General features: G+C 35.3%; 1 protein-coding gene across 4 annotated transcripts in view; it reads left to right on the plus strand.

The window, feature by feature from the left end:
- IFT57 (intraflagellar transport 57) overlaps window positions 1-13,336 on the plus strand; it is a 72,060-nt gene that overhangs the window by 1,881 nt on the left and 56,843 nt on the right. For 2 of the 4 annotated variants that reach the window (XM_072614062.1, XM_072614061.1), the window contains exons 2-5: window positions 564-726; window positions 5,092-5,210; window positions 6,422-6,512; window positions 12,126-12,194. In XM_072614062.1, the coding sequence (XP_072470163.1) occupies window positions 564-726; window positions 5,092-5,210; window positions 6,422-6,512; window positions 12,126-12,194 (442 nt within the window). The remainder of the gene's footprint in view (window positions 1-563; window positions 727-5,091; window positions 5,211-6,421; window positions 6,513-12,125; window positions 12,195-13,336) is intronic. The other 2 variants (XM_072614064.1, XM_072614065.1) reach the window with 1 other exon arrangement.

Below are 13,336 nucleotides of genomic sequence, written 5' to 3' on the forward strand. Positions count from 1 at the left end.
GTTGGAATGTGGTATCTTAAAGCATTTTAAGTCATATGATGCATTCAGGATCTTCTTAATCTTTTTTAAGTTTCAGATACACTTCTTTATTTCATGTCTTTTCTTCCTTGTGCTACAGACATACTAGTTCAGCTATTTCCATGTGCAAATAACAGTAAAGATTTTTTCTGATTCTTTAATTTGGAAAGGCCATGTAGAAGTGTTAAGATCACAGAACTGAGTTATCAGAAGACCTAAGTAATCAAATCCAATGCTGTCAATAACTAGCTGTATAACTTTTCTAGGTAGTTTAAAACAGAATAATAAATATATTTTTAAAAATTGGCTTAGTCACTCTGGGTGCCTCTTTTATCTGTACGTTTCCTTGCAGCTCTAATACCTGTTATTCTCTGTATTAAGAAACTTTAATGTTAATATGGGTATATTGAAATTGATGAAGCGATCTATTATTAGCTTTTTGTTTGTTTTTAATGTTGTTATTAAAATAAAACATCCTTTTGAAATATCGTAGATGTTACTATTTTGCAGCTCTTTAAGATTTCTTTTTTTTTCCTTTGAAACAGACATTATTTTGCTTTGCCTACCAACCCAGGTGAACAGTTTTACATGTTTTGCACTCTTGCTGCTTGGCTAATTAATAAAGCGGGATGTCCTTTTGAACAGCCACAGGAATATGATGACCCCAATGCAACAATATCTAATATATTATCTGAGCTTCGATCATTTGTAAGTGCAAAAGAGTTTGTTTTTTGTGTTTTTTAAGCTTACTGTATTTGCTAATTAATTCCAATATAAATGGCACACTGTAATCTTTTTCCTGTTTATGAATTTCTAACTTTTTCAGATGGGATATATCAAAATATATCAAAGTGTTACAATTACATTCAAAGTATCATCAACATGGTTTCAAGTCACTAGCTTCCAAAATTTACACTGGTACATAGTACAAAAATGTGCATTGTTTTTCTTAATCTTAAAAATTTCTTAATCAGAAGTTAAAAACGTGGATTTTTAGCTTACCTTTCTGAAAAAATAAGCAGCATCCAACTGAACAACAGTTTATATTTTGACACATCTTTTGATGGTGGTTCATAATGCAAGTATGTTTTTTATTTCTGGTCTTACTCCAGGGAAGGGGTAGTAGTGGTGCTAATAGAAGTGGTAAACCTAATGCAAGCATTTAGTTAATTCATGAACTTGCTTCATCAGAGAAATTGTAGATTATCATCATACCTAATTGTAAAAAGTTATGAAAATTAATCAGAGGGTATATCTACTTGACCTCCCTCATGCTTTCCTTAACACTCCATCATATAGACATGGCCTCACTTTCCCTGTCTTTTACACCTTTCCCCTCTCACACACACAGACATACATAAAACTAACTTTCTCCCTAACTTCCTGTTGATGGTGCTGCCATCCACACAATTACACAGGCTTGAAATCTTAAAGTCATCTTTGATTCTTACCTCTTCATTTCCACCTGCATACTATCATTTGTCGTGTCCTGCCAATTCTGTGTTCACATTTTTAAAGTCCATCTCTTTTACTTTCACTCTTAACCAACCTCAATCAAAATCTTATTTATTAAATCAAATTAATTAATCAGCATTCATTTATTAAGTTTCTGCTTATTGTCAGGTACTATTATAGGTGCCGGGGATACAAAAACCAAAAATGAAATAGTCGCAGCTCTCAAGGAGCATATATTGCATTGAGGGGAGATGCCATGTATGTATACATATGTAAACAAAATAGAAACAAATAATTACAACTTAGAATGAAAGGGCACTTGTAGTTGGGAGCATTGGGAAGGCCTTCATGTAGATACTTGAGCTAAATCTCGAAGGAAATGAGAGATACTATGAGGTGGAGTAGAGAAGTACATTCAAGGAATGGGGGACAGCCATTGCAGAGTCAGGGAGGCGGCACATGGCACCCATGGAACAGAGATGAGTAGACTCTTTGGTCCCCATAGGATACAGGAACATGAGTAATGTATAAGGTTAGAAGGGAAAGATAGGTTCAGATGAGGCTGTGAAGAACTTAAAAAAAAGAGAGTTTCTATTTTTGTCAGAGAGGCAATAGGGAGACACTGGAATGTTTTGAAGAGAGGAGTGACATAGTCATATCTATGTTTAAGGAAAATCTCTTTGGCAGTTATGTAGAAGATTGTTTGCGGTGGAGAATGATGAGACAGAAAGAACAATTAGGAAGCCTGTGTAATAATACAGGCAAGAAGAGATTAGGGCCTGAAATAAGGCATGGTGACTGTATGAGAAAAGGGCAGGTGTGAAAAATTTTGTACAGGTAAAAAAAGGCCATGTAAAACACTTGATTGGCTACGGGGGGGGGGGGGTGGGGGGGGTGCGGGGAGCAGGAGTATGAGGAATTGAGGAATAATAGTGGCTGAAATCACGATGGTGCCTTTAACAGCAATAGGGAAGTTCAGTGGAAATATGAGATTTTGGGGAAAGATAATGAATCCTCTTTTGAATATTCTGGATTTCATATGGCTCCAGTACATCCAGTATTTGAATATCCAATGCACTGTAGGTGATATGGGATTAAAGCTCAGAAGAGAGATTAGTCTGAACGTATAGATCTGGGAGTCTTCTGTAGATAGGTCGTAATTAAGCCTTTGAGGTCACCTAGTGAAATTTAGAGATACAAGAGAAACGCTCAAACATTCTTAGAGTACAACCACGTGCTCTATACGTGTTTTGTAGAGTAAGAGGCATGAAGTGGATGATGAACTAGCACAGAAAGCAGAGAAGGATCAGTCAGATAAGTAAAAAGAGAACTGGGAGAGAGTAGAGTATCAGTTCTTCCCTAGCTTATTATAATAACCTCTTAAATTGTGTTCCTGCTCCTCTCCAATCTACCTATACCTTTTCTACCTGTCAGGACCAAGCACTTCTAAGTGCTGCAATGCTTTCCCTAATGTATGGTCACTCCAGTTCTATATGAGGATATATTTTGCTTCTGTGAATTTTTTTAATTGAAAAATCTATCCTTCCTCATGCTGAGAGATGTGAATGATTGCATTTATATGTGACTATATTATGATGTTAGGACTTTATCTGCTTATTTGGATCTTTGTGTATTGGAAATTTATTCTCCCTTTCCCCTTCCCCCTTATGGAATCTAAATTAGCATTCCACTTGTATAATGGTTGGGAGAGAAGAAAGAGGAACACTTCTTCAAAATGTTTTATGCTTTTATTCCATGTTTTCAGCTCTAAAATCTGCTGAGAAAATTTCGTCTTCTAAATAACTACATTTTTAAAATATCCGTGTGGACACAGACAATCCCATAGCACTTTTCATTATGTCATGCATTAACAAACCCTGAGTAAGTCAGTAAACATTCCCATCTCCCTCAGCCAGTTACTATGCTTAAAGGTATACAAAAGTATATCTTTTGACCATGTCAGGTAACACTTTTGACTCTCCCCACTGATCACCATCTTGGAACCTTGGAATAGAAGGAAACAGCTTAACACATGGGAAATGGGACTTTTCAGAGGAAGCTAAAAAACAACCTTATTTCTGTTTCCACCCCAATCCGAACTGCCAAAACATTGCCCAAATCTGGATGCGGATTTACCATTTTGTAGCAGCCTGCTCCCACCTCTCTCTGGCTATAAGAGACTTATCTATTCCTTAATAAATATCTTTTGAGCGCAAAAGTCTTGAATGTGGGTTTCTTTTTCCGGTCTCTAATGTGAACATAGTTACCTTTGTAACATGCCTTTGTAGAGACATTTGCCTTAAAGAAATTAGAAGGGCATAGGAGAAGCTGATCATGTCTTCCTCATTTTTAAATACCTCTGGGAGCCCTCTTTCCAGTTGCTACCATGAGTGGTCCTAATTTACCATCCTATTTTTTATCTCATTTTTATTATAATCTTCCAAATACTTAAGACTTAAATGACAGATAAAATGGGCTGATCTTTTGACTTGTAGTTTATTCCCCTTCCCATCCTTCATATGAATGAAGGATTAATTAATTATCTTCTTAATGTATCACTCTGATACATTATTCTTCGTTGCCTCTCCATTGTCTGCAAATTTATAAATTCCTAATCCTGACATTTCAAGATCCTCCCCAATCTGACTTCTGTCTTTCCCACCTTATTTCATATACTCCCTTTCACTTAAGCTATGTTCTAGTCAGACTGCTCTTTGTGTCCTTCTGTCATTGTGTCTCAATGCTCAAACTATTCCTTCTACTGGGAATGGAATTTCTCTTACTTCCCTATATGTCTACCCATTAAAGTGCTTCATCTTTCATGACCCAGCTGAAGCATTTCCTGATACCCTCCTCCCTTCCGTCTTTTCTTGTTTTTGGTCTGGGAATGTGATCTCAGGGGTATAGGGAACTCCAGGTGAAGAAACTTTACCTACCAATGCAGATCCAGCTACTGCTTTTGCTTGGAGACACTGAGAGTTTAAGTTAACTTGTCCAGGGTCGCATATGAATCAGAGATGAGACTTAATTCAGATTTTCCTGACTGAGACTATGCCTCCTATAACTTCTATTCCTTGGGTAATCCTTTATATCAGTTACATGTGTATGTGGTGGTGTTTCTTCCCTAGTCAGTTATAACTCATCATCTCGATACTGTCTGGTCTGCTTTTGTATCCCCAGGGCCTCGAAAAGTCCCTTGTACATAGTAGGCACTTAATGGTTTTTTTAATTAAATTAAATTGATTTTGGCAATTCAGTGTTGGGGTTTGAGAGATTCTGTAAAATCAGTTAGCATTATATAGATCAAACAGCAGGCTTATTGATTTTTTTTTTTCACTTTTCAACTTGTTGTTTTGCCTTTGTGTGTAGGCTGGCCTAAGGGAATAATGATTTTCCCTAGTCAGATAGCTCATCAGGAAAAGATGAACTGACTTCTTGCCAAATATAGGCCATGTTATTTGTGTCTTAGGAAAAAGAGACAGGGGAAAAAAGATGGACTAGCATTATAATTATTTAAAACAGTGTTTAACCTTCCTCCTCCCAAACTATACATATATGCAGCATGTCGTTTGTCTCATCACATTCGGAATATAATTAAGAAAATACTCTTTATTTTAGGGGAGGTCTGCAGATTTTCCTCCATCGAAATTAAAGTCAGGTCATGGAGAGCATGTATGTTATGTTCTTGATTGTTTAGCTGAAGAAGCCCTAAAATATGTTGGTTTCAGTTGGAAAAGGTAAGATCACAGTATATTAGTACTTATATAAGTAGCACATTAAACCAAACTGTTTAGAACCTTAAAAAGTGATCTCATGAGAAACTCTTCCTGTTGTTTTATTTCATATTGGAAAAACCCCTTAAGTAACAGAGAAGAGGAAAAAAAGGCAATATAGAGCGGAAATGTTTAGTGACTTTTTATACTAGTTTTAAAGTAAAGTGTTGCTTTTGTGATCAACTATGTAAACTCATTCTGGCAGGTATGTGTGAATTTTATATTTGATTGTTGGAGTTAGGTAAGACATTTAAGGTCATATAGTCCAAGTTACTCATTTTACACATGAGGAATGATAAATGTGGTTTAAAAAAAAGGACCTTATAAAAGTTCATAGTTCATAGATGAAAAAGGGGCAGCTAGGTGGTACAGTGGATAGCATGCCAGATCTGGAGTCAGGAAGACTCATCTTCCTGAGTACAAATCTGGCCTCAGACACTTATTAGCTGTGTGACCCTGGGCAAGTCATTTTTTACCCTGTTTGCCTCAGTTTCCTCAAATGTCAAATGAACTGGAGAAGGTAATGGCAAACCACTCCAGTGTCTTCGCCAAGAAATCCCCAAATGGGGTCACAGAAAGTCGACTCAGCTGACACAAGTGAACAACAGCAGTAGCATTAAAAAATTAGAGGGAACCATCAACAAATCAAACCCAAGTAAGAATAATAAAATCTTAACTATCACAGATAGTTAATACTGTGGTGTAGTGGAAAGAACATTGATCTTGGAGTTAAAAGACCTGAGTTTGAAGTTTAAAAGTTTAAAGTTTACTAGCTCACATGACTCTGGGCACATCTTTTAACTTCTTTATGCCTTAGTTTCCTCACCTATAAAATGAGGATTGTAGTACTTATGTTACCAACCACAGAGGTAACTCTAAAGTACTACAAAGGGGTATATTAATTTAATAATATAATAACAAATATTATTTTAGCACTCCTATGCATCACTTGGAAGTTATGCACAAATGATAACTCATATTTTTTCATATTCCTGAATGTCATATTCAGGAAGGTTCCGTTGAAAGCACTGTTTTGGCTGGTACTTTCTAAATCTCATATGTCAGAAGTTAGAAAATTATAATAAAAGTTTGTTTCTGTTCTGAGCATTTTCCTTATTATTTCTTATATGATTTATTTTTCAAGTAAATATGCATATTTACTGTCTTCTTTTAAGGCCAGTATACCCAGTAGAAGAATTAGAGGAAGAAACAGTTCCAGAAGATGATGCAGAATTAACAGTAAATAAAGTAGAGGAAGAAATTGTGGTATGTGTTTGTTTACATCAGATTTTTTATTAATTGGACTAATCACTAGCTCTGAGTTTGTTTCCTTATAAGAATAGGGAAGCTTTTTTTTTAGCACCTACCATATACTGGGCACTGGGTTAAGCACTTTAAAGATACAGTGATGGAAGTTGTCATATCCTAGAGTATATTTTTTTCAATGACTTCTAAGAGAGAAAAATATTAAGTACAGGTTCAGGTCAAAAGAGTAGGCATATGCTCTTTGCATATTCTCCCTTTGCTAATATCTTATCCTTCGTATATGCAGATACTGTTTGCTACCAGCCTTCAGGTCATTCTTCCTCTTTTATCAAGTGGTTCAGTTAGGGAGTTTCTAGTCTTCCTCATTAGCAAAACCCTTGCCTTTCTGCTCCCCTCCGTGGGTTTTTGTGATATTTCTGTCTTGTACTCCCCGTACCTGAATTCTTTCTCAGTTTCCATTGCTGGATCGTCATCTATGTCCTACCTGCTAAACATCATTGCACATCAGGAACTATTGTCTGCTCTCTTGTCCTTCTATGTTTGGAGTTATTAACATGGTGACCATAATCCTGATAACTATTTCAATATAATTGATTTCTTTTGTAACTCTTTGTATTTTATTTTATGCATTTGAAAAAGTTATTCTGAGAATGGGTGTATGAACTTGACTAGATTACCAAAGGGGTCTGTGACAAAAAGGAAGCTAAAAACCCCCTCTTTTCTCTCCTCTCTCCTCTCCTCTCTCATCTTATTGGTGTATTTAATTATATCTCTATTCTAATGACTCCCAGATCTTCACACCCAGACCTCATGTTTCTCCTGGGCTCCAGTTTGTCATCTCCAATAGCTATGGATGTCTCATGAAGTCTCTCAACATCCTTTCATCGATCCAGGTTCACAGTTTGGAGTTATCTTTGACCTTCTCTCTCTCCTTCCTTTCTTCCCTCCCTCTCTTTTTCCCTCCTTTACCTTTCCCCTTCCCCCCTCCTCCCCGTCTCTTCTTCTCTCTTTCTCCAGACTCAGTCAGGTGCCAAATTTTGATTCTGCTTCCACTCATTTTTCCCATTTTTCTCACCCATACTCATCTCTGCAGTTACATAGCCATCACCTTTGTTTTGTTTCAAGACAAAGCTTTGTGTCCCTAGAACCTCACATAGAGGAGTTTCTTAATAAGTGCCTATTGATTGGTAGTTAAACTTCTCATCATCTCTTGCTTGGGCCTACTAATTGACTCTCAGTCTTCTCCATTCTGTTCTCCCCAGATATGTCTGTCTTTTGTGCCGGTGCCAAAATAATCTTTCTAAAGCATGGCTCTCATGGTGTCATTGTCCTGCTCAAAACATTTCAGTGGCTCCCCCTTGCCTCTAGGGTAAAAATACAATCTCTTTTGCTTGGCATCCAAAATTCTCACAATCTGGCTTCAGCCTACCCACTCTGTAGGCTTATTTCATATCATTCCCCTCAATACACTCTTATGTTCTCGCCAAATACGTAAGCCTTGCTTAATTCCTGTTCTTCTGCCCTAATACCATAATTTCATTTCTTAGTGCTTTTTGTGTCTATAAAATGAATGTAGCAGTACTACCCCACAGAATTGTTCAGATCAGTGAATGTTGGTCAAATATTCATGAGGGCTTCAAATAAAAGATCTTATTTAAATTGCACTATACCATCTGGGACTTTGTGCATGTCTAATATGCTGTTCATAATACAAAACTAAAACATAAGGCCTCTAATGTTTAACTCTGTGTTTGCTACAACATATCAAAATTGTAAGGCCGATAGGAACAGAGAGATCTTCTCAGATAGTCCATTGCCCAGAACTTGAGGTAGATTAGATTTGACAGTTTGAATATGGAAAGATATTTGGAATTTGGTGATTGAAATATATTAAAGAACTGCTTTATTCTGTGTATAAATTACTGTGTTCTGAACGAATGAAAATTTATGATTATCTTTATGTATAGCTAGTAAAATGCCCTGAAAACTCCATATAGAAGTTAGAAAGCAGTTAAGATAGCAAATATCCATCAGAGGAATTTTCCTACTCACTAATTAACTGAAGATGGAAAAAGCTATTATATTACTGATAACTATTTATGAATTTAGTGTCACTTAAAAGGATATCCTTATGCATTATAAATTGAAAATTTTAAGGTATACATAAGCCTTGTCAAGTATTTTGAGTCAAATAAAGAAATATAATTCTGAAAATCTTTTTCACTCTCCCTGTTAAATCAGACTTCTCTTTTCCGTCTACTTTCCTGTTCATTTTTTTTTTTTGCACTGGTTCCAAAGTTTAGTCTTACTACTTCATTTTTTAATCTTTACAGATCCTTCACTACAAGCTGTTTGACATAAATAAAAATGTAGCACATTATTGCTGTGGCTTCTGGGCCACCTCAGCATTCTAAAATCCTGGGTACACTTTAAAGCCAAATTATAGCAGCATTAGTGGGGAAAGAGGGGAGATAATCATTTAGCAGGTGTACCTAACCTGGGTCCAAGGACTTTGGAGAGTTGTGTTGATTAATTTCAGAGCATCCACAAATACTGATGAGAAAAAATACATCATTATTCAGTATCCATTGGTTTCCTATGTATTTCTGTATGCTTTATATCTTTAAAAACATTGTTCTGAGAGAGGTCCATAACACAAAAGAAGGTTAAGACCACATTAGAGCAGGAATGTCAAACTTGTAGGACTCATAAAATTCTTTGCCCCTCACTTTCCCCCTCCCCCACCATGTCTCTTATCCTCCTTGCTATGGGTGGAACCGGATTAAAATTGGGAAATGTTTAACAAAATAAATAAAAATGCAATAAAACATAAATAATGTTAATTTGTGGTTTTTTAAATCAATATGTGGCCTATAGGGATTCCGATACCATTGCCTTAAGAGAGTACATGGAAATAAGTTCCTTACCTAGGATTTTCTTACAGGTTCAGATCCTTTCCTAGGATCCTTTCTGTCTGTGCACATTTAGTTTTGTCCCTGTATTTCTTTCCCACTTTCCATTACAATGTTATCACTTTCTTTTCAGAGTCCTATTTGCACTTTTTTTTTAGTCAGCATTCTCTCCTATACTTCACATTTAGGAAACAATCCTTAACACTATTTCTGTAATTCCCCCTCTATCTCTCACACACTCCCAGTATCAGGTACCAAACTTAGAAATTTTCTGGGAGAGTTATAGGGCTAAAAATTTTGAGAAGTATTGGACTTGTTCCTACAGACTATTGACTACCTAAGCATGTGACCAGGTTGTAGTAGCAGATTTCTAGGTTGAGTAGTTTAGGCAGCCTAAACTCTGAACAAATGACTCAGAAACCCAAGGTCAATTCTCTGACTCTAGTATAAAGAATCATAGTTTCTTTGAAGAGCATCCCATGTCACTCTGGAAGGAGTGTGATGCTTTTGAAATTTAGAAGAACCGTGACTTGTTTTCAAATGCTTCTAGGAAACCATGAAGTAGCCCCCACTCCCCCCTTCCTCTCTCTCTATATACATGGAGAGAGAGAGAAAGACACAGATATAGGCACCTATATGTGTGCATATATACATACGTAGATGTGATTTTTAAATTTTTGTTTCTGCTTTTCTTTTTATATCACCTTCATTTACAAATAAATTTTTTACTCTTCCCTACCTAGAAAGCATCCTTTGTAAGAAAGAAATATGAAAACAACGAGAAGAAAAAAGCATCTCAGCAAAGCCAATATATAAACCAAATCTTCCAGTATATATAATATAATCTTCCATTCCCATAATACTCAACATTTGCAAGAAAGGGAAAGAGGTTTTCCTGTTTCCTTCTTTGGGACCAAATTTAGTTGTCAAAATTATTATAATTATGATTTATACATGTGGTTTTTTGGTGGTTATTCTTGCTTTGATTGTTCTTTCCATTTACATAGTTAATGTGTGTGCTATCTTCCTGGTTCTGTCCTTCTCTGTATTCTTTATAATCATCTCTTTTTGGATTATAGTATTACATTCATATACTACAATTTATTTTACCTTTCTCCAATTGATGTGCATCTGCTTTGTTGCCACTCTTGATACCTTAAAAAAAAAAGTACCACCATAAATATTTTGACATATATAGGACTTTTCCTTCTGTGGCCTACTTGGGGGTCACAGAGAAATCTCTGAGTCAAAGGATGTGAGCAAAATTCAGTCACTTTTTTAGCATAGTTGCAATTTCTTTCCAAATTGGTTAGACTACTTCACAGCTCCACTAAGAGTACATCTTTTTCTCCTGTCTTTATATAGCTTTTTCAACGTTTACTAATCCCATCTTTTCTCATATTTGTCAATTTGCTATTTATGAGGTGAAACTTTAGGGTTGTTTTGATTGGTATGTCTCTTATTAGTGATTCGGAGCAGTCTTTCGCATATGCTTTTTAATAGTTCATAATTCTTTTGACAAATGTTTGTTCTCAAAGGTCAGATCCTTTGAACACATGATGGAATAGTTCTCAGACATATATTTGTATCAGTTCTTTATATTCTATCTTGGATATTAGACCCTTTTTGAAGATTTTTGATACATTTGCTTTCCAAATTGACTGCTTCCTTTCTTACCCTAGTTGCATTAACTTTATTTATACAAAAAGCCTCTTTAATTTAAGTTAGCTATTTTATCTTTTTAATAACTTCTATCCCCTGTTTGGTAGCTATGGCTAAAAAAGTTAAGTGATCTGGCTGTCATATTTTTCCTATGGTTTTCTGTATTCATAATATTCAGGTTGTATGGATTTTTAGCTTATTTTGATATATGGTGTAAGATGTTGGTCTAAACCCAATTCCTGCCAGACTTTTTTACATTTTTCCCTGAGTATGTGTCAAATAGGGAATTCTTCCCTAAGTAATTTATGTTCTTGGATTTATCAAGCACTGTATTATTAAGTTGAAATGTTTCTGATTCTTCTTTATCCAGCTTGTTCTACTGATGTACTTTCTGTTTTATAACTGATTCCAAAAAGTTTTGATTAGTCCTTTAGAGTATGAATTGACACACTGTATTTTTTTTAAAAAAAGCAATGCATTGATTCATTTGCATGGTAATTGTCCCAAATCCTGCAGCCCCGTAAATAGCCTACAATGATTAGGGAATGACCCACTTCTAGGACTGGCATAGATATTCTTTATTTTTTAATCAGTCATAAGACTGAGCCCCAATAAATTTCCTTATCCATTTATTTTGGACCCATCAGATGGCTAGTAGATATTTCTTTTTTCAAAAAAGAAATAGCAACTTACATGTCAAGGATTTGTGATTTCGGCATTGTAGATCAAACCCATTTCAATTTTAATAGATGAAGTCACGAGTTTCTCTGATGCAAAGATTAATTACCTGGTAGCCTACCTACAGATGAAGAATCTCTGAACTTTGCTAAGATGTTTCCTAGATGACAGACATAAATTCTGACACCAGATTGTAGTGCCTTCAATATAGTATACTACTTACGCACAACCTCTAGATTTGGATTTTTTTCTGCAAGAAGTCTTAGATATAACTTAACATAATGTGTGTATATTTGTATAGTATTTTAAAATTATGATTTATGATGACCATATATTAAAGAAATTTTTTTTCTTTTCAAAGGAAGAGGAGACTGACAATGAAGAAAACTTTATTGATCTCAATGTTTTAAAGGCACAGACCTACCGATTGGTGAGTTATAACATTACATTAATGATTCATGAACAAAAGCACTAAGTAATTAAATTTTAATCACTACTTATATTTTGGTATAAGTTGAAATTAATAGAACCAGCTATTTTGTTCTTTGGGAATTTTGTTGTCTTTGGGAATTTTTGTTTTAAAAGCTCTTTAATTATTTTCACATATCTAAAAATATAATTATAACAAAAAAATGAATAAATAAATGCATGCTATAATTTCACTAATTTAAGGCTTAGTTAAATCCACTTAACATGGTACAGTGGAAAAAAGGATCACTTTAATGGTTCTTTGACCATGTTCAAGCAATTAATTCCTTTGAGTAGCCTGTTTTGTCTTCTCTTAAATAAGATGATAATACTTATTTTGTTTACCTCATAGAATTGTTGTGAAGAAATCAGTTTGTAAAATAAATGTGAGTTTTATTTTATTAGTAATGGCCAAATAAGTAATGATACTGTGTCTTGAGCTCATTTGACATTATCAAGTGCTACCTTATATCAGTTAATATTATTATAAGCAAATGTCTTATTTACTAAAATTCTTGCAGGTTGAGACTTTGTTTTATACATCTTTGTGTCTCTCATAGTTCCTTGTGTGTTGTATGAATATTTACTGATGGTTGATAAACTGGAAAATCAGTGAGTAGTCCTTTTTTATAGATAAACCCCATGCATTATGTTTGAACAATTTTTTGACTGATTAGCTTAATAGCCATAGTAAAAGACACTTCTCTCCTTATTGTGGATTTTCCTTCTTTGTCACTTGCCTTCCTCTTCAACTCATATTGCCTTGGACTGTCACTTTACCATTCCATTCTCTCCTCTTGACCCAGCCCAGGATGCCCAGGGCAGAATCTTCAGTGATTACTGATGTGACTGAGGTGGAGGTGGAAAAGGGTAAAATCTCAAGAGCCAATTCAAGCTCAGGTCTTCTGTCTTCAGGTCTAGTGTTCTTCCCACTGCATGATGAAAAAAAATGGTCAGAAAGAGTTGGCAGTGCTGTAGAGGGAAACAAATCAATGAGCCAGTACCCAAGGCCTGCAGAGGAAAGTGTTAGACTATGCTATGGGTTTAGCAGAATATAATAGTGAACTCAACTGTCTTTCAAACACTTGACTACTGGACATGTAT

Source organism: Notamacropus eugenii, chromosome 5, assembly GCF_028372415.1.
Source record: "Notamacropus eugenii isolate mMacEug1 chromosome 5, mMacEug1.pri_v2, whole genome shotgun sequence".
Classification (NCBI taxonomy): Eukaryota; Metazoa; Chordata; class Mammalia; order Diprotodontia; family Macropodidae; genus Notamacropus; species Notamacropus eugenii.